This window comes from Thermobia domestica, chromosome 7 (genome assembly GCF_964235325.1).
Source record: "Thermobia domestica chromosome 7, izTheDome1.hap1.1, whole genome shotgun sequence".
Lineage (NCBI taxonomy): Eukaryota > Metazoa > Arthropoda > Insecta > Zygentoma > Lepismatidae > Thermobia > Thermobia domestica.
The window spans coordinates 144,638,601-144,661,813 of record NC_137460.1 but is presented as its reverse complement, the minus strand read 5'-3'; the positions used below and the strand labels follow the sequence as shown (position 1 = coordinate 144,661,813).

Below are 23,213 nucleotides of genomic sequence, written 5' to 3'. Positions count from 1 at the left end.
GGAATCCCACACACCAGAGGTAAGCGCTCCCACTGAGATACCGCGATTCCTGATTGCTGTTTCTTTCAGGTACACTTCTGTGGAGAAAGCTCCCCGGAGGGACCAACCGTTCCCTTCCAGACCGAAGGTAACTTCGATACCACAGTTGTATAGATTTTTTTTTTAAATTTTTTTTTGCAGTACCAAATAGTGCCACCTCATAGTGCAGTCCCCCATCTCATTTTGATTTTTCCCCTATTCAAAACTTTCCTGAAGAAAGCTTGTACATGTCTAAATAGCTCGTTGAAATAAAACCTTGTGAAAAAAAGTCAAATTTCCAATCTCTTGTAACTTTGTTCCTATTTCTTCTAAATAAATCATACGTTCATAGCATTGGATACTAAGGTATTTTGGATGTGCATTGCCCCGTCCGTCTTACTTGCATTATTACTTTTGCAGAAACCTTCAAAATTTATGTTTGTGACTATAGTGTCCTTAGTTTGCAACAATGAATAATAAATGTGGTGTTCTGTATTTTTGTTTTATATGTAGAGTTGGAGTGTATAACAGTCAATTACGTTACATTCACTTCAAACAATGACATATTTAAACTACGCACACAACATATTCAACTATACTCCTCGTGGCCAAGCAGCTAATATGCATGCTTTTTGTAAGCGTGGTCATTGGTGTACTTACCCTGGACTGAACTACTCACTCAGCCATTCTACTTTTTTTTTTTTTTTCTACAACGGAAAGATTATTAAAATATAACTATTTTCATCATAGAGGAAACAAAAATGGGGAAAACATTTACTTAATAATGTATTCAGCTAACAACACATACTCAGATTGAAACTAAAATAACAAATGAACACTGAAAAGTTACATAAAAGTTAATGACAATACACAAAAGACAGAAAACTCAAAATGTATGTATACAGAGTAACAGAGGGTGAGAAAACGAAATATGGAATGAGAAAGATATCATCATTATAATCTGTGTTGAACTTGTAATGAGATTGTGAAACATTACAATCTTTGTCTTGTTACAAAAATAAATTAAGGGGAAATAAACAAATTAGTATAAAAAAGGTTTTAAAAATACAAATATTTCTACAGCACAAAAAAATAAATAATTTCGTACAAAATGTCATAAAAATATATTTACAATTGATAGGTTTTCGTTTTTTTTTTTTTTTTTTTTTTTTTTAATGACTAATTTTCACTGTAAAATAAATATGTCTTCTCAACTAGTCATGGTCAACTCAGTACTTCTGGACGGCAAAAAAATCATCTTTGGACGGGATTTGTGAGATTATAACACTAATAAATATTAAAGCTACATGAAGTAAAGTGTTCGTTGCAAAGAAACTATGTTTCTTGGAGATCATCTCCAGTCTCCACTGTGTTTCCTCCAGCAGGTGTTCGACAAAAGGGACAGTGACCCTTCTGCAAAACCTGCAGTTCAAAATCATCCACATGGAATACCTGAAAATAAAATAAAAACAATATAAAAGAAAAAAAAGTCAATGTTGTAAGTGATACAGTACATAAACAACGTTAGAAAAAAACTGGTTGTAAAGAACAGAACAGAAACAAAAGTTGCTGAGTTTCTTTAACGAACATTCCACTAATAAGTATTTCATCCAATCGGCAAATCAATTTTAACACAACAGCCTTTACTATTTTCTCTATATGTGAGTTTCCTGAACATTTCGTTTGAAAATAATCAACTCTGATCACGAAGGATGAGGTTATTTTTGAAAATTTTGGAAGTAAGTGTGAAAAATGAAGACCTCAAAACTACATAGTAAAAATTGTTGCAATACAGAAAAGCGCTATTTTCAGACACGTTATGGAAGAGTTATAACTTAAATATAAACAGAAAGTGAAAGGAGGTCTCACACACTCTTCCCAGAGCCAATCAAATTGTTTCATCCACCTTTTACATCAACCTGTACGGAACATAAAATGTTTATTATTATTATTATTACATATTTCTCTCAATGTTTGCACATCAGTTGTATATTATGATACCTGTCCATAGAAAATTGGGTTTACGTTTTCCGTCCTTTTAACTTTTTCTAGTGCTAGACAGAATAGATCAGAAAGTGTTAAAAGGAGACAAGACGTATGAGAAGGGCTCAATACTTTTAGACAGTTTTTATATAAATAAGCTTTTACATACCTAGGTATATATATATATATATATATATATATATATATATATATATATATATATATATATATATATATATATATATATATATATATATAAATTAGGGTGTCCCTTATTTTGGGTAATTTCGTGCTGCGATACGCCCCCCCCCCCAAATGTATTCTATGTGACCATAAACATTCATTGGTGAAATAGCAGATCTCTACGAGAACGTTAACCCGTGCCGACTTAACGACAGTCATGAAATTACGTTTCCACCTTGTAATATAATTCAGAATTTCCAACCGTGATAACAGAGAAACCAAACGAGACAGAGAAACGAAACTTCACGCGAAGCAACTAGAGAAAGGGCGACATCTGCTCACGTATTAACAAACAGCACCGGATGAACAGTGTTGCCAACCCAAAAGAAAGTTGTGCTTTTGTAAATGGAATGACCTAAATTGAATATCATCATTGGAAGCAACAATAAAAATAAAGACAAAAGAGATGGTAAACGCAGATCAGTGTTCAAACTTCTCGATAAATAACGTGTAATATGTATTGGCGCACACAGAGTGTGAGGTACTAACGTTTTGTACACCTTAAATCAGATATTGACAAGAATTGTTTGCGTTGACTCTTAAGTCTAGAAGGATCCGCTGAACAGTGTTGCCATCAAGAGAAGAGAAAAATTGAGTTTGGAAAACATACAATAACTCACTAATGCTTTATGCTTGAAAACCTATAATGCAAGACGGTAGAGCATAAGGAGTAGAACCGTAGTTATGTGAGATTGATAACTCATGTACTGACAGATATATTCGGTATCTTATTAAAGCAAAGAACTAAGGTTTGTAAAAGATGGGAACGCTGCAAAGCAGCGGCTTTTTTACTCTTGATGTCATCGTGGTTATCGCGTCCTCAAAAGTCCACGAGTACATAAACCCATGCAAATTGAACGCTGTTTTCATACCTTGACCAGGTTGTTGGGATTTCAACCCGCTGTGCAGCGTTGTCACCTTTCACAAACCTTACCTGTCAGCTTTTACAACATATCGTATATCTCGGCCAGTTATCGATCTCACATAACCACGGTTCTACTCCTCACGGTTCTGCATTATAGGTTTTAAAGCATACAGCATTAGTGAACTTTTCAGAGTTATTGTATGTTTTCCAAACTCAATTTTTCTCTTCTGTTGATGGCAACATTGTTCAGCGGATCCTTCTAGACTTAGAGTCAACGCAAACAGTTTTTGTCAATATCTGATTTAAGGTGTACAAAAGTTAGTAACTCACTCCCTGTGCGTGCCAATACAGATTACACGTTATTTCTCGAGAAATTTGCAACACTGATCTGCGTTCACCATCTCTTTTCTCTTTATTTTTATTGTTGCTTCTAATGATGATATTCAATTTAGGTCATTCCCTTTACAAAAACACAACTTTCTCTTGGGTTGGCAACACTGTTCATCCGGTGCTGTTTGTCAATACACGAGCAGATGTTGCCCTTTCTGTAGTTGCTTCGCGCGAAGTTTCGTTTCTCTGTCTCGTTTAGTTTCTCCGCTATCACAGTTGGAAATTCTAAATTATATTACAAGGTGGAAACGTAATTTCATGGCGTTGTCGTTAAGTCGACACGGGTTAACGTTCTCGTAGAGAGCTGTTATTTCACCAATGCGTGTTTATGGATACATAGAATACATTTGAGGGGGGTGCGTATCGCAACACGAAATTACCCAAAATAAGGGAGAGACATGTATATATATACCGGGTGAGGCATTTAAAACTGTTTTTTTTTAATATCTGGAAAACTACAAATCGGATTTTGAAAAAGTTGTAATAAAAGGGGGAAGGGGGACATCCATTGATACCACACTCGACCCACTGCCCCCACCCCCCTGGGGCGGCAGGGGGGCAAATTTGAAATGTTAAATAGGAACCCCCATTTTTTATTCCATATTCTGATTCCCCGTGAAAAAATACGTAACTTTTGTATTGAACATTTTTTCATTGCGTGACAGATGGCACTGTAATCGACAAAAATCAAAATGGCTCACAAACATTTGAAAAATGAGGCATTTAAAACTTTTTTTTTTTAATATCTGGAAAACTACAAATCGGATTTTGAAGAAGTTGTAATAAAAGTTGTTCGTCTCGAAGGGGGACATCCAATGATCACACTCGACCCCCTGCCCTCACCCGGTTGGGCGGGAGGGGGTCAACTTTGAAATGTTAAATAGGAATCCCTATTTTTTATTGCATATTCTGATTCTACGTGAAAAAATACGTAAGTTTTATACTGAGAATTTTTTTGTTGCGTGATAGATGGCGTTGTAATCGTCAAAAATCAAAATGGCTTAGAAACATTTGAAAAATGAGGCATTTAAAACTTTTTAAAAATATCTGGAAAACTAAAAATCGGATTTAAAAAAAACTTCTAACAAAAGTTGCTCATCTCGAAGAGGAACATTCAACAATATCACACTCGACCCCTGCCCAACCCCCGGGGGCGGGAGGAGGTCAACTTTGAAATATTAAACGAGAACCTCCACTTTTTAATAAAGGTTTGGATTCTCTGGGAACAAATACGTAACTTTTGTATTGAACATTTTTTTTTCGTGATAGGTGGCGCTGTAATCGACAAAAATTTGTTACGAACAGTTGAAAAATATCCAAGAAATACGCATCGGATTAAGAAAATTAAAGTAGATAGTTTTGATATCTTTGCAAATGCTATCAAATGACACCATAATTGACTACCGGAACGCTATCTCAGTTATTCTGAAAGGTGGTTATTCTAAAATCTGTAATGAGAAACTGTAAGCAAAACACTTGATTCTCCAGAACATAATTCATTACTTTGCCCAAATTTTTGGTGTAATTTCTGTTACCGATGTAGGGGAAATTTACTTCAGTTGGACTACGTGGACGTAGTATCTATTAGTTTGTTGCCTTTGGTTTGCTGATTCAATGGGAGTCCCCTTACCTCTCACTAAGGAGGTGCTTGTTTCAGGTAAGTCCCCTTGAGTCTCATCATCGACGTGTTCGTTTTAGTTGAGCCTCTTGCGTCCTACCATTCGGGTGCTTGTTTTGGGGTTCTCTTTGCCTCTCACACATCTTCATTGTTTACTGAACAAACGTGAGCTGAGCCGCTCGAGCCGATGACAACCCTAAACCCGGACCGAGCAGTTTTGAACATGTTTGACCGACGCCCTATAACTTTTATCAATTTTTGGCTTGCTCCTCCGGAACTCAAACCCAGAATCTCATGACCGATGTCCTTGCCTCCTAAAGACTTGTCAACTACGCAGATAGACAGTCAACTAGTTTTTAGTATTCAGACTACAAACCAGTTTTTAGTACAAACCGCCTATCTTTCGTATAATAATAATACGTTGTAGTAGTGGTAGTATATTACTAGTAATATCATTGATAATTATATTATCTACGTAGGATATTTGAAAAGAGTATTTGGAACTACACACATGATTTAGCTCGAATTGGCTCGACTCGACTCGAAACTCAACCCGAATTCGAGTAGAGTTGGAAGAAGTTTTTCGAGTCGAGTTTCAAAGAAAACTTGCTCGTGCCCATCCCTAATTACAAGTGTAACACCTACAGGAAATCTGACCACGGACTGCTACGCGTGATAGCAGTTCTTGCTTCGTAGGCGGTAATTTGAATAATGCAAAATATATCGCAAAAAATAGTCACAATTTCGAACATTTTCTTATCATTTGTCAGCGGTGTTTACTCATTTTGATTGTTGTCTATTAGAGCGCCATCTATTAGCGCCAAGAAAGACAATGTTAAATGACGTACTCACAAAGTACGTTCACATGTCATTCAGGGTTATGTCGTTGTTTGTATTGGTGAGAATAACTTGTAGTTTCAAGGATTAGTTTCTTGATGTAATTCTATTGTGTGGAGTTCGATTGTGGATTTCACTTTTAATGGGATGTTAACTGAAAGAAAAGAATATGGGCAACAGGGCAATAGTCCGTATCGTATGATGAAGTTGGGCGTTGCTATGTAGTTACAGTCTGTGATCAATAATGATGAAAATAGTTGTTCATTAGTTACAGAAAAATTCTTATTATGGATCAATGAAGATATCAGTAACATTATGTGACGAAGTTAAGGAGTGCCGATAATTTGTAACTACAGCGAAAAAAAGGGTAATATTTTAGAACAAGACTTGATGACATAATATGCTCCGAACAGCGAAAAGAATTAAAAAGATATTTTCATAATATAATCGCTGGATGCATTGGCGTCAGCAGTACGGTAGATAAACTTTGGGGGGACATACTACCGGAGGGACTAGGGTGTATGGAATATCCCAGGAAAGCGGGGAGTGCGGACGTCTGTGAAGTTGTCCCGCCCACCTAATGAATTTTTCTTTTTCTTATCTACATCGTTAGTTTACGTTAGTTTTGCTAAAATTATCGTTAGTTTTGCAAAAATAACGATTTTATTCGAGAAATAAATGGACAGGCCAACTTCACGGTTCCCCGCCCACAAACGAATTTCAAAAGTTTTTCATATCACATCGTTAGTTTATCGTTAATTTACGTTAGTTTTGCTAAAACTATCGTTAATTTCGCAAAAATAACGATTTTATTCGAGAAATAAAGTTTCCCGCCAACTGTGAATTAGCCCGCCCATATTGAATTCTCATAAAATTCCAACTCACATCGTTAGTTTATCGTTAGTGTACGTTAGTTTTACTAAAACTATCGTTAGTTTTGCAAAAATAACGGTTTTATTCGAGAAATAAATGGGCAGGCCAACTTCACGGTTCCCCGCCCACAAACGAATTTCAAAAGTTTTTCATATCACATCGTTAGTTTACGTTAGTTTTGCTAAAACTATCGTTAGTTTCGCAAAAATAATGATTTTATTCGAGAAATAAAGTTTCCCGCCAACTGTGAATTAGCCCGCTCATATTGAATTCTCATAAAATTCCAACTCACATCGTTAGTTTATCGTTAGTTTTGCTAAAATTAACGTTTGTTTTGCAAAAATAACGATTTTATTCGAGAAATAAAAGTTCCCGCCAAATGTAAACAATTACATAGCAGGCATACGTCTATCATGTTCCTTCAGGTATAGTAAATGAGAATGTCCAGTATGTGCCCAGCAAAACTAACGATAAACTAACGATGTGATAGAAAAAAGTTTTGAAATTCATTTGCGGGTGGGGAACCGTGAAGTTGGCCTGCCCATTTATTTCTCGAATAAAATCGTTATTTTTGCAAAACTAACGATAGTTTTAGTAAAACTAACGATGTGAGTTGGAATTTTATGAGAATTCAATATGGGCGGGCTAATTCACAGTTGGCGGGAAACTTTATTTCTTGAATAAAATCGTTATTTTTGCGAAACTAACGATAGTTTTAGCAAAACTAACGTACACTAACGATAAACTAACGATGTGAGTTGGAATTTTATGAGAATTCAATATGGGCGGGCTAATTCACAGTTGGCGGGAAACTTTCTCGAATGAAATCGTTATTTTTGCGAAACTAACGATAGTTTTAGCAAAACTAACGTAAACTAACGATGTGATATGAAAAACTTTTGAAATTCGTTTGTGGGCGGGGAACCGTGAAGTTGGCCTGCCCATTTATTTCTCGAATAAAACCGTTATTTTTGCAAAACTAACGTACACTAACGATGTGAGTTGGAATTTTATGAGAATTCAATATGGGCGGGATAATTCGCAGTTGGCGGGAAACTTTATTTCTTGAATAAAATCATTATTTTTGCGAAACTAACGATAGTTTTAGCAAAACTAACGATATGAGTTGGAATTTTATGAGAATTCAATATGGGCGGGCTAATTCACAGTTGGCGGGAAACTTTATTTCTCGAATGAAATCGTTATTTTTGCGAAACTAACGATAGTTTTAGCAAAACTAACGATGTGATATGAAAAACTTTTGAAATTCGTTTGTGGGCGGGGAACCGTGAAGTTGGCCTGCCCATTTATTTCTCGAATAATATCGTTATTTTTGCAAAACTAACGATAGTTTTAGCAAAACTAACGTAAACTAACGATATGAGTTGGAATTTTATGAGAATTCAATATTGGCGGGCTAATTCACAGTTGGCGGGAAACTTTGTTTCTTGAATAAAATCGTTATTTTTGCGAAACTAACGATAGTTTTAGCAAAACTAACGTACACTAACGATGTGAGTTGGAATTTTATGAGAATTCAATATGGGCGGGCTAATTCACAGTTGGCGGGAAACTTTATTTCTCGAATGAAATCGTTATTTTTGCGAAACTAAGGATAGTTTTAGCAAAACTAACGTAAACTAACGATGTGATATGAAAAACTTTTGAAATTCGTTTGTGGGCGGGGAAACGTGAAGTTGGCCTGCCCATTTATTTCTCGAATAAAACCGTTATTTTTGCAAAACTAACGATAGTTTTAGTAAAACTAACGTACACTAACGATGTGAGTTGGAATTTTATGAGAATTCAATATGGGCGGGCTAATTCATAGTTGGCGGGAAACTTTATTTCTCGAATGAAATCGTTATTTTTGCGAAACTAACGATAGTTTTAGCAAAACTAACGATAAACTAACGATGTGATATGAAAAACTTTTGAAATTCGTTTGTGGGCGGGGAAACGTGAAGTTGGCCTGCCCATTTATTTCTCGAATAAAACCGTTATTTTTGCAAAACTAACGATAGTTTTAGCAAAACTAACGTAAACTAACGATATGAGTTGGAATTTTATGAGAATTCAATATGGGCGGGCTAATTCATAGTTGGCGGGAAACTTTATTTCTCGAATGAAATCGTTATTTTTGCGAAACTAACGATAGTTTTAGCAAAACTAACGATAAACTAACGATGTGATATGAAAAACTTTTGAAATTCGTTTGTGGGCGGGGAACCGTGAAGTTGGCCTGCCCATTTATTTCTCGAATAATATCGTTATTTTTGCAAAACTAACGATAGTTTTAGGAAAACTAACGTACACTAACGATAAACTAACGATGTGAGTTGGAATTTTATGAGAATTCAATATGGGCGGGCTAATTCACAGTTTGCGGGAAACTTTATTTCTCGAATGAAATCGTTATTTTTGCGAAAGTAACGATAGTTTTAGCAAAACTAACGTGAACTAACGATGTGATATGAAAAACTTTTGAAATTCGTTTGTGGGCGGGGAACCGTGAAGTTGGCCTGCCCATTTATTTCTCGAATAAAACCGTTATTTTTGCAAAACTAACGATAGTTTTAGTAAAACTAACGTACACTAACGATGTGAGTTGGAATTTTATGAGAATTCAATATGGGCGGGATAATTCGCAGTTGGCGGGAAACTTTATTTCTTGAATAAAATCATTATTTTTGCGAAACTAACGATAGTTTTAGCAAAACTAACGTAAACTAACGATGTGAGTTGGAATTTTATGAGAATTCAATATGGGCGGGATAATTCGCAGTTGGCGGGAAACTTTATTTCTTGAATAAAATCATTATTTTTGCGAAACTAACGATAGTTTTAGCAAAACTAACGTAAACTAACGATATGAGTTGGAATTTTATGAGAATTCAATATGGGCGGGCTAATTCACAGTTGGCGGGAAACTTTATTTCTTGAATAAAATCGTTATTTTTGCGAAACTAACGATAGTTTTAGCAAAAATAACGTAAACTAACGATGTGATATGAAAAACTTTTGAAATTCGTTTGTGGGCGGGGAACCGTGAAGTTGGCCTGCCCATTTATTTCTCGAATAAAATCGTTATTTTTGCAAAACTAACGATAATTTTAGCAAAACTAACGTAAACTAACAAGAAACTAACGATGTAGATAAAAAAAAGAAAAATTCGTTAGGTGGGCGGGACAACTTCACAGACGTGGAGTGCGGGGCTCTCATCCGGAAATTTCTTTTTAAAGAGTATTCGTACATTGCATTTTAAAGCATTTTGACTTAAAAAAAAAAAAGGCAAACGAAAATTTAAAAATTTACTTTTGATAGTTATATTTTTCTTTGGAAAATGTGGTATTAAATATACACACACCTTACAATTTGTTTATTCAAACAGTAAAATTCAACCTTGTTTTACAATTTCACTTAAATTTAAATTATAAGTGTATGTAAAGAACAAAATAATGATAAAAGATGGTATCATCGGATGTCCCCCTTCGAGGCGAAAAACTTTTATTACAACTTTTTCAAAATCCGATTTGTAGTTTTCCAGATATTAAAAAAAAAAAGTTTTAAATGCCTTATTTTTCAAATGTTTGTAAGCCATTTTGATTTTTGTCGATTACAGCGCCATCTATCACGCAACGAAAAAAATGTTCAATACAAAAGTTACGTATATTTTCACGGAAAATCAGAATATGGAATTAAAAATCGGGGTTCCTATTTAAGATTTCAAAGTTGCCTCCATCCCGCCTCAAGGTGGTGGGGGCAGGGGGTCGAGTGTGGTATCAATGGATGTCCCTTTTCGAGACGAACAACTTTTATTACAACTTTTTCAAAATCCGATTTGTAGTTTTCCAGATATTTTAAAAAAACAGTTTTAAATACCTCATTTTTCAAATGTTTGTGAGCCATTTTGATTTTTGTCGATTACAGCGCCATCTATCACGCAACGAATAAAATGTTCAATACAAAAATTACCTATTTTTTTTTTTTTATTTTTAACGGAGAATTAGAATATGGAATAAAAAATGGGTGTTCTGACACAACTTTAGTCAGCGCCCGTGTGCTGGGTGCGACAGCGAAGTGGACATCGGAAACGCTCGAGTTGTAATCGGCTTTTCTCGGGGAAAGGAACAGGGTCCAGCTAGCTAGTCAGCATATCATGTTGTCTAAGCTCGGGCGTTCTGTCGTAAGCGAATTTAATGCTCGTTTGCTTTTTACAGTTAATAGTTTTAACGCAATTAAATTTACAGTATTAATTGGTATTAATGGGTTTTGGCCCGGCGAGATTTTGGCCTCGCGACGTTTTGGGCGGCGAGGTTTTGGCCAGGCGAGATTTTGTCCCGCGAGGTTTTGGCCAGGCGAGGTTTCGGCCCGGCGAGATTTTGGCCAGGCGAGGTTTTGTACCCAATCCATAGATAGATATAGATACACTGTATATACGCATATGTATGAATGTATGTATGTATCATCACCCCTGATGTCTTTATTGATCCTGGTTGTGTTTTGTCGTGCTGATATAAAATCATTATGTTCATTTAGTATACTCCTGATCAGTAGCGTGCAGTGACTTTTCTCACAGCGGACCAGGTTCGAAGAGAATGTGCGCTGTACAGTGGAGGTCCTGACTAATATTGTTGTAAGGTAGTAAGTTATAAATTACTAACTGTTGTGTGATCATGTGCTATTGAAGTTCACGTATTGTTCTACTAAAAAAATGTCCCGTCCGTTACGGATTTCAGACTGTGAGTGCATTCTCATTGTTTCCTTTCGTACAGACGTAGGGTCAAGGTTATTCTTGGTTTACATTAATGTAAATTATATTATAAGTGCTTGAAAAGAAAGAAAAGAATATCAGCATTTCATTTAATGTTTACTAATCTGATGAATATAAAAGTATAGTTGTGCTTACAATACTTCAGTTCGTACTGTAATTATGTGGTTTGTACTGGAACTGTTATGAATATATAGAGAGCGATAAAGACAGAGAAAGAGAGAGATAAATAGAATTAAACCAACGACTACATTTCTGAACTGCGTTTTAATAAACGCTCTTTTATTATGCATTAGTAAGGTTAGTAAATCACGCGGATTGAAATAGTTCAACCATGTAATGGCCCCTCTACTGGCTATCTTGAAAAGTATATGTCATGTTTCTTTTTCAAATGTGCTTTAGGGACCCTATTCTTTATTCAGGGGGCCGCGGTAGCTCAGTGGTAGAGCGTTCACCTCTGGTGCTTGGAGTTTTGGGTTCGATCCCAGCCCCCGCCAAGTGAACTTTGTGGTGGATGAACACCGTGTGCGTGGGTTTCCTCGGGGTTCTCCCGTTTCCTCACTGTTCATTCTGGAATTTCATTCATTTCTAATCATCACTATCTCCTTTAGCCTTGCGGGCATAACCGTTGTACGTAAAACTAAAAAAAAAAATGTCTTTATTCATTCACAGTTTCCAGAGAGAGAGAGAGAGAGGTGGAGAGATAATAAATGTAATTTAATTTGTTGTTTTCTTTATTTATAATTCATTTGCTTTACATTTAATGATGTGTATTAAAGGAGTTCATGGAAGATGATACTACAACTTGCTGCTATTCTTTTCAAGGTAAAAATGAATAGAAAGAAAGAAGCTGAGAAGGCTAGATTAAGAATGAGAAAATACAGGGAGAAGCTGAAGACAAACAGTCAAGAATGGCAAACGCATCTAAGGAAGGAAGCTCAGAGAAAGAGAGAAGCCCGTGCTAAGGAGAAGGCGAGAATGGCAGGAAATAAGAGACTATTGAATGCAAAGAGGTCTATGGAAAGGGTAAGAAAACAGAAATACAGAGCAAGACAAAAGGAAAGTTTAGAGAAAGAACATATTAGTGTGTTAAGTGACCTAGGCTCCTTCTCGTGTCCACAATCTCTTGGAAAGGCAATCCAAAGAATTAGGAAGGCTCTGCCACAAAGCCCACGAAAGAAAAGAGCTGTATTCAAGAAACTGCTTTCGGATACTCATCGAAATTGCGATTCATCCGTGAATTCGTTGACCAAAACAATAAAACCATCTCGGAAAAGAATGTCTACTGAAGATGTACGTACGGTTGAAGCATTTTACTGCAGAGATGATGTAAGCCGTCAGTCCCCTGGGAAAAAGGACTTTAAAAGTGTTAAGTGCAGTGATGGTGGTAGAATGAAGTTACAGAAACGTCACATGATGATGACAGTTAAAGAAGCTTACCGTCTGTTTAAAATTGAAAACCCTGATTAAGATTAAACTCAGCAAATTTTATGAACTACGACCGAAGTTTGTGTTACCTTTGGCGAAGAAGATACCTTGCTTTCCCTCCACCAGCAGTGACCTTATGCAAGAAATATGCTGCAATGTGGGATCCGAAAAGTGCATGACAGGATTATGCGAAAGCTGTAAGGAAATCATTTCCTTATTGCCCGAACCCGATGACTTTAACTTAGGTGACAGGATAAAATGGAAGCAATGGGAGGATATAGATGGCCGCCTAAAGCAAGTATTTGTCGAGGGGTCCGTAGTTGATGCTATAAATGAACTTCAGGGTCAACTGACAAATTTCAAGACTCATTATTTTGTGAAAAAGACACAAGAACAACATTTTGAATATAAAAAAAGAAGCGTGGAAGAATGTGAAGCAGTGTTACAAGTGGACTTCGCAGAGAATTATACTACTCTAACCCAAGATGAAATACAAAGTGCACATTGGAATCATGAACAAGTTACAATTTACACATGTGTTGCATGGGTTAAAAATCATACCATCTCTTACGCTATTGTGAGTGATCATGTGTTTCATGATAAGGTTAGTGTGTGGTGTTTTCTCAAGATAATTATTGACGATCTTCAATCAAATTTCAATGTTTCTGAAGTGTCTATATTTTCTGATGGCTGAGCCGCGCAGTTTAAAAACAAGTTTAACATTGCAAACATGTGTTACATGGAAAACGATTTCGGAGTACAGGGAGAATGGAATTTCTTTGCAACATCCCACGGTAAAGGAGCTGTAGATGGTGTTGGTGGGACTTTAAAAAGAACGGTCTGGCAGAGGGTTAAAGAAAGAACGGTGATGGTCACCACAGCCAAAGAGTTTTTTCATGTTGCTTCTTCTTATTGTAAAGGGATAAAACTCTATTTTGTTGACACTCGAACAATAGACATGCAGAAATCCGTCCTACAAAACAGGTGGAAAACTGTTAAGGCTATACCACACATTCAAACCAAACATTTCTTTAGGGGCATCAATCCATTTCAGGTTGTAGCTGGACGAACAGCTTTATCAGAGCTACATGCATATACAGTATTAGACGAGGACGATAGTAGTAGTAGCAGCAGTAGTTCTGATTTGGATTTGAGTATGTTTAATACAAAAGAAGCAGTAGAACAGAAACTGTCTTTTTCTGATGTGTACTCTGACGATGAAAACTGATTTTTTTTTTCTACAGAATACGTCTATGGTCTTTATGTTGCCAAAGTTGTTGTGTAATAGACAATCCTATTAGTTACAAATAACGTTACATCTGTAAAACTATGTTCATATCACACATATTGTAAAATGTGTATTAGAAATTATAACGTAGTATGTATAAAATATGGCTTTTGAAACATAGGACAAATTGTCCCGTCCGTTCGCTATACTATGGTTAATCAATCAAGCAGAACTCATGTCCAACAAACCAAATTGACACAATATGTTGTGTAGCAGTAGTTGAAAGATCAAGACGCCTCGTACTATACTTAATATTTGCAAACTTCTTAACAATTCGCAGAAATTTACACTACCTATTTGACAGTTGCGAACCACGTCCAATATGTGTCCCGTCCGTTACGCTCCATAAAAATATTAACAACTCAGTTCATATCTCTGACAATATTCTGAAATTAAGCTACAGAAAGCCTATTTTACTTACGTTTTCCCTGTTGTGTATATTACATTTATAATTATTAAGGACAACTAGAAAATTAAACTTCATTGTACTTGAAATATCTATGAATGTCCCGTCTGTTACTATGGAATGACCCATTGGCAACCGTTGGAAATCGCTTAGTTACTTCTGATTCAGCAAGCGCGTTACAGCGTTTCGATGAATATGAAAAGAAATTTGGAATGCCACTTATTGTTCTAAAAATATTTTACATTCCTTGATGTGATTAACAGACTGTGGAACGAGACTGAGTCTGTGAGCATAGCAGTGTATGGTGAGTGCACTCGAACACCTTTTTACAAAAGATTGTAAACCGTTCAAATGTCCAGAAAACGTGGCAGCTCCATCATAGCCTAGTGCTACAAGGTTTTGCTTACAATTAAACTGACAGAGAACTTGGAAAACATGCTCACTTAGAGCAGTCGCAGTGCAATCACTAGTAACATCTGCAAAACAAATAAATCTTTCATGAATATTACCGTCTTTCACGTACCGATTGAAAGTTGAGAGATCTTTGCAATGTCCGTAGTTATGTCCAACATTATTGCTGTAAAAAATGTATTGTTTATTTCTGACTTAATTTTATCCAGAATTACGTCACTAACACATTTAATAATATAATTCTGGATCCTGTTTGATGTTCCTTTAAACACTCCTGTGCTGTGAAGATGACAAGTCAACATGGGCGCCCGAAGAGGGCAGGGTGGGGCTCGGGCCCTCCTCTGGCTCTCGAAAATGTATACGTAATATAGTAAACCACATGTATTAAATACCAGAAATACAAGACGCAACATAGCAACCATGGAAATGGGCCCCTCCCTAGAAATTTTTCTTCGGGTGCCTCTGCAAGTCCATTTAGTGTTATACTTAGAAAGTAACTGAATTACTTCAATATAGTTTCTCTAATTGACAGAGTCTTCCTGTTCGTTATAACCTCTAAATATTAGCTCTTCTTTAGCCATAAAACAAGAGGCATAAATCAATCGATCGGTTCATTAGTTCTCGGTTTGAATCAACTTCTGCATTGCTCGCTCAATTGAAAATCAATTCTGGTTCTCCCGAAAGTTTTTCAATTTATTTATTATAGACAGGTGTGAATAACACTTTTCGTGGTGCAACTTGAGATTGTGAAAATTGTTCATGCCATAAAAACCATTATTATTCCACACGCCCTTTTCTATGTGGAACAGAATACAAGGCAATCAATACAGTTTTTTCTTGACTTGCATGCAGTTAACTATTTTGAAGAAGCGAAATAATCCGTTTTGATCTTATGTATATAATCTTTCATTTTTGTCTGAACGGAAATGCTTGGAGTTGTTCTACCACTGATTATTATTTTATGCTTTTCTTGAAAACTAAGGAATCCGAATGATACCATGAATAATTGGTCCAGAATACAACACTGAAACGGCCGATCCCCACCCCTACTGTCCCCTGTACCACTTGAAGTAATATTACTGCTTGCGCCCTCGTTTTACTGCAAGGGACTCGGTTTCTCAGACGAGTCCCCTTCCATACTTTATTCTTCGAGTCATTTTCAAAATATATTGATAATCTAAAAAGTTCACACTTCACTAGATCTCTTAAAGTGTCAAGATTAATACTGTAAATTTAATTGCGTTAAAACTATTAACTGTAAAAAGCAAACGAGCATTAAATTCGCTTACGACAGAACGCCCGAGCTTAGACAACATGATATGCGGACTAGCTAGCTGGACCCTGTTCCTTTCCCCGAGAAAAGCCGATTACAACTCGAGCGTTTCCGATGTCCACTTCGCTGTCGCACCCAGCACACGGGCGCTGACTAAAGTTGTGTCAGAACAATTGAAACAGTATTTTACGAAAATAGAGAAATACAAACAATATTTTCGTTTTCTTTGGTATATTTTTATCACAAAATACTTTAATTAAAATGCCAGGGGACTAGCCTAGTCTCCTTGAAGGCACGCCGCTGCTCCTGATAAAGAGAAAGCATCATTGTAGCAGCTCTTGTAACCAGATAATGATCTATTTACCTTATTTAAAGAAGACGATGGGAGGTTAATGGCATTCTAATATTGTATCTATGAATATAGGCTCTAATAGAAACTAAAGCCTGAGACAAACATCTTGGCATTTCAGCTAAACGAATAAAACGCAAGCTCTGACGCAACGTTGCCGAGTGCTAAGAGGTGTGGCTATTTGGTAACCAGACGAACTACAGCGCGACCAGGTGGCAGGGGATAGACGTGGATGTGTACAAAACAAACGTGGCAATACCGCTGGCTTCTCATTTGCTAGCAGCATTTAAAGGGAACTTGGAGCGCCGCCTTCAAATGCCAAGATGTTTGTCACGCCGTTTAACTCTATGGCCTACGGAACTCGGAGGTTCAATGCTAGGGACAGAAGCTCTCCATTGTCTTATAAGAAGTTCGGTAAACGATATGAGTAGTGTAGTTCCTCGTTATGAAGTTTCCGCCATTCTCATTCCTCTTGCGTCCGCATGTTCGTCTAGATTCTTATTCTCAAATACTTTCAGTCTACAATAACTTACAAAAGTGAAAAAGTGATTTGGCTGGACCGGGACTCGAACCCAGGATCTCCAGCATACCATGCCGATGCATTAACCACTACGCCACCCAGTCCGCTTCCTCAAATAACCAAATACCCTCTCATTCCTGCAGTCGGTGCTCTCTACTCAGATCACACTGTGTAAAATTAAGTTTAAGTCGATTGTTTCTTCCTTTTATTAATACTTTCAGTCTACGTTCTTTCCTCAGACGATGCGACCATGTTTTGCAACCATACAGAACAACAGGCATGATTATCGTTTTATATATTTCATGCTTCAAATTCCTCGACAGAATTCGTCACGACCAAAGATTTTGAACTGAATAACAGCACGAATTTCCTGCTTTTAGTCAACGTTAAATTTCTTCATAATATGGTTTTGGTCTGCTTATATTGGTCCTAGATATCTGAAAGTATCCACTTTGATGATAACATTATTTGATATTTTAACGCGTTCATAATTTGCAGTATTACGATTCCGACGAATTTCCATTTATTTAGTTTTCTCTGCGTTTACTTCTAAACCCATGTCCCTGCAAGCATTTAATAAACCTCTGCATTTCTTTCTACTGTTTTCCTATCCCATAATTCGTAGTATGAGAACCAAAGGAACGTAACTCCAAGAAAGGGATTTTTGTTTGCTTGGATTATGAACATAATTCTGAAATTCCCACTTGGTGTTATTTGAGTGTTATTGAAGTTGACCTTGTCATTGGCTTGTCTGCTATGCAATAATGTGTTTAACATCTTATTAAAACAACACTTGTTTGAAAACAACAACTTTTTTCCCCTCTCTCCTGTAAACCTATAAAAATGGAGTTGCGTTCCTCTGGTTCTCATACGACGAATTATATGTACATCATCAGCATACGCCATAACCTGGTCAATGCCATTCAACTCTAGGCCTGGTTGCTATCTTTGATTTCCTTTTATAGCGTACTCCGAAACAAAGTTGAATAATAATGACAACAACGGATCTCCTTCTTTCAGACCATTCTCGACGTGAAAACTCGTAGACAAGAATTTTCCTACTCCAACTTTACTTTGCATTTCATTTAAACACATCTTAATCAATTTAACTAACATTTTCGGTATTCAAAATTCTGTAAGAATGTTGTACAATGTTTCCCTACTCACAGAGCCTTTCTAAAATCAATAAATAGTTGATGTACCGGGCTATTGTATTCCTATTTCGTTTAGAGCATTTGTCGAATGGTAGATACCTCGTTGATAGTTGATCAATTTCGCGTAAATCCACATTGATAATCTCTAATAATTTCATCTGATAATTTGGTCAATCTTGCTAAGAGAATATTTGAGATGATTTTATAGGATATTGACTGAAATGAAATCTTTTAAGTTTTACGTCCCAAGGTTATGCCAGCTAGGCTAACGGAGACGGTGATGATGAGAAATAAATGAAATGGTAGAATGAAGAAAGTGGAAGGAAACGGGAGAACCCCGAGAAAACCTACGCACACGGTGTTTGTTCAACACAAAGTTCACTTGGCGCGAAAGGGTATTGATTGAAGAGAAATGCCTTGATAATTATTACAATCAGTTTTGTCGCCTTTCTTGTGAATTGGAACAATTGTGGCAATTTCTCCTTGTTCCAGATAAGGAGAATGTGTTTGTGTATCTTGTTCCATAATTTTCCCCCTCCGGCTAAAATTAATACAGCTGGAATTTCGTCTACACCCGGAGATCTTGTTTCTTTATTTTCTTTATAGATATTTCTACTTCTGTTCGGTTAAGCTCTGGAATATACGATTCTGCTGTGTCATTGGTTGCGTGTTAAGTAAATCGTCAAACAAATATTTCCATCCATTTAAGATGCTATCTGTAACAATGAGAATCGTTCCGTTGGCTTTCTTTAATTATAAGTACAAGGTTGATAGCCTTTCTTAAATTCGTTGATGCTCCTATACGCGTCCCGAATGTTTATATTTTTACTATTATCTTCAAGCTCATTAATTTTAGATTTCAAAAAATCGTGTTTCTTTATTCTACAAGTTTTGGACGTTTCCCGCCTGATGAACGAAATTTTATGTAGTTATTTCGTTCGGAGTTTGTAGTAACGCAATTTTGCCTGTTTTCTCCTCTCTGCTAGTTTAGTTCATTCCTTGTCAAACCATTGTTTATTATTTCTGCGTGCTCTATTTTTTTTTTTCTTCTGAAATTTGAATGCTATCTCTAATTTCAATCGAAGTATCCTGAACACTAGTGCACTCCGAACCTTCTTAAACCGAGAATCTACTCAACACTTCAATCTAGTATTCCCCTCTCATCTGACTCTCCCCTAATTTCTTTAAATTAAATCTCTCCTTTTTCAAATATCGAATATTTCCTTTATTCAACGATATCTCTCTCTTATTATCGCTGCTGCTACCAGGCAGTGATCAGTTGGCCAAAGTCACTCCAGCCAGGTATGGTAAGGTAACAAGGTTAAAAACGCAGGGATAAAAAAAAAAAAAAATCCGTATGAGAACAGGAATACATACTACCAAATGAACATAACGTAAAAAAACTGGTTACTAAAAACAACGAGCAGAGTATACTGGAAGAAAGAAAGCTGAGTTTGAAAGAAGCGTGATGTCTGTGCTACGTCACTGTTCCCAGAACCAAAATATATATCAAATGTAGGTAGCTAGATTTTATCAATATTGCTAAAATCCAAATTTAAAGTTGGTTTATATTTATGAATAGAGACTGATTCTTTAGTTTTTTTTTTAAACCTATTACATTAAGCTGTTTTATATTGTGTTTGTTCCATTAGGTGAAGTGACAATCCCGACATACCCTCTTCTTGTGACTCTTTATTTTATTTATTTATTTATTTATTTATTTTATTTTATTTTTATTTTACATTAATGTTTTCTTTCATTCAAGTATTAATACTGCGCTTGGTTTGAGCTATATGAAGATTCACATTCACACTAAGCACGATAAATACCTGGCTTATTTAGTGGATCAACAAAATAACTTTTAAACCCGGTGAGATGCTTTTAAACTTTTTTGGGGGTTACTGGAAACTGACATGTTATGCTTTCGATATACTTTTGTTCTAAATTTATTGTGTGATCGGGTTTTCGATATACTGCACTTTTGCAGTAAGTACTGACTGTTGATGTCTTCTTTTTGAGATTTACTGATTACCCGATCGCACAATAAATTTCGAACAAAAGTATATCGAAAACCCACTGTAGGTACTAGTTATATAGGGATGTAGTGACGCAAGTTTGTTTTACTATATTTCATGCTTAGCGCGTATAACAAAGACATGTTGAATGTCAGTTGTGTTGTTTTACCGTTCTACTTAATATATAGCTCTCTATATTAGAAGGGTACATTAAACTATGACTTTTTTTTTCGAAAGGAGACAATTTTGTTTGCTACCCTTGCAAAATAAATTATGGAAACACAACAAGAGCTTTTTCAGTCACTGGCGGCCATAGATGATGTTGCACTGTTTCACTACGACAACCTTTTTCGAACTAAATATTTTTCATTAACAATAAAGCACTTTCCTTTTTTTTTTTTTTAAAAAAAAAAAAACATTTTCACTCATCTTTTATTAAAAAAAAAAAAAACATTAAGCTGTTTACTCAAAAAGAAGAAAGAAATTATTTGCTGAAATTATTAATTTCTGTGTTTGTTGCTGACCACGTGTAACCAGACTTGAATTCTATAGCATTAAGTATGTTTAAACTATATATCCTGTTCCAAGTCTCCCTTTCCTGCCAGATGCTGTTTAGAAATTCTAAATTTATATACTCAATTTCTAAGTCTATGTCATTTTCGTATTTCCTCAGTACGAATCTAATCATTTTCATATTTCCTCAAGAGAAGATTAAGTCAAACTCGTAAGAAAGCCACATAACCTAATTCATCTTTACTATGTGTGGTTTAGAACATGTTTCCCGCCTCGGGCTCAAATTTTTCTGCATTTACCAATCAAAATAGCCAGAAATAATCGAGTTCGAAGTCAATGCGCTGACCATACACCATCCAGCTGAACATGCACTATCTGGAATATTTTCTTCTTCATCTCCCTTCTTTGAAGATGCTATTGGTCATGAAATTACTTTCCAACCAATTGTTTCTACTGAGAACGCAAACAGAATTTTTTTTTTCTTATTTGAACTAGTTTACGTACAAACAGTAGAAAGAAGTTACCACGTATACAACTACAAAATATTGCTTCGTTTCAGTTCTTTCTAAAACAAATCAACGAATACATTTTTAGTATATTACACAGGTTTAAAATTAAGTACTAAAATCGACACAATAGAAGCAACACCACATAAGGACAAGTTCGCCATCAACGTAAATTGCGAGAAACCATTTTGTTTTGTCTTCTGAGATCTTTTTCTATCTATTTCTGTACTTAACACAAGCCTTTATTTGAACTTCTCGTTAAAAAATTATTGAAGATAAGTAGCTAAGAAACAACTTATACTAACCTTATTGCAGGACCTGCATAATGTAACAGGCATATCAGGCAAAAGATTACGATAAAATTGACATCGTAAGGGTGGCGGCCACCGACAGATTATCACATCTGCTGGTTCCATTGATTGTAGCGTCGCTCGGTTTACGATCACTGGTTCAAAATCTTCACCTTCTTGCTGCAATAAGATAAATACAAGTTTCTACTAAGACTGATTAACGTACAATAGTTGAGGAAAATTACACCTTAATAGCTATAAACACTCAAAAGCTCGCAAGTACTCCGAAATATAGGGAATAGCTTTCTTTAAACTTTATAATTACATTATATCCCTTCTTCAATGCTTAATTTCCATTAATAAACGCTAAGGTATGTCACTGGTTCCAAAGCGTTTAAAATGGTACTTTAACAACAGAATTCTAATTCAAGGCTTTGAATTAGAACACCACCATCACCATATATTTATCTCAATCCATTGTGTAAGTACATCATTACAATTCAGCTATCTTGGCACATGTCCGTACTGTGTAGCTATTAAAGACATCTCTAATACCTGAAATGTTTTAACTGACACACTGTGACCAGTATCAAAGAATAAGTGCACTCCGTATACCATGTGAATCTCATGTATGTATATACATAATTTGAAATGAAAATAAAAACAAAACGATGAACCTACGATCTCGTATAATTATTTAATTCGATTGTTTGCTCAGAGCTTGTCTCTTTTCAGTACTGAGACTAAGAGACGCAGACCTACTGCTTCAGTAAGATCAAAACTACATCACTTGTACCGGATATTGAATCAGAGTTACTTTCACCGAAAACGTAACCACGGGAAAACATTTATTCAGTTTGAATTACTTCTTAATCTTTGCCACGTAAAATTCACAGAAGAAATAAAACTAGAAAAAACAACCAATCTAAGATTTTGAATTAAACAAGTCAAGGTTTTAAAATAAAAAAAATATATATATACAAAAAATTTTAACACGGCTGTAGTATAGTATCTAACAGAAGTACAGTACCGTAGAATGGAGTGATTTTGGCCGACTTCGTAATATTTTGTTTTGGTGGCAATGACATAAATCAGGAGCTCCACATGCTAATTTACATATATTCAAAGAACAGAACAAGTACCAAAGTATTCATTGTCAACTTAAAATATTGCTACAAACAATTATTCTGTGTATTGTTTGTGTCGTTAGAAATACTGTCTTACCTACAGAGACGCAAGGGCTCAGAAAAAAGCAAAACAAAACAAAAAAAAAAAAAAAAAAGTTTTTCCACGGCTTTTCTGCCTGGGAAATTTTTAACATTTTAAATGCTTCAGTTTTAGTGATGAAATAACAGTGCGCTCCAACTTTCTTTTCCCATTATAAGACGAAAAAGATATTTAATTACTGTATTCTGGAAGAAAAATCATGAAAAAAACCAAGAACCAATGAAAATAGTTCTCT

General features: G+C 35.8%; 1 protein-coding gene across 1 annotated transcript in view; it reads right to left on the bottom strand.

Moving 5' to 3' along the window:
• Positions 1–1,160: 1,160 nt before the first annotated feature.
• Oseg1 (intraflagellar transport protein Oseg1) overlaps positions 1,161–23,213 on the bottom strand; it is a 174,050-nt gene continuing 151,997 nt past the window's right edge. The window contains exons 25-26 of the mRNA XM_081765339.1: positions 21,767–21,931; positions 1,161–1,470 (exon numbers count right to left, since the gene is read on the bottom strand). Coding sequence (XP_081621465.1) covers positions 1,354–1,470; positions 21,767–21,931 — 282 coding nt within the window. The 3' untranslated portion in view covers positions 1,161–1,353. The remainder of the gene's footprint in view (positions 1,471–21,766; positions 21,932–23,213) is intronic.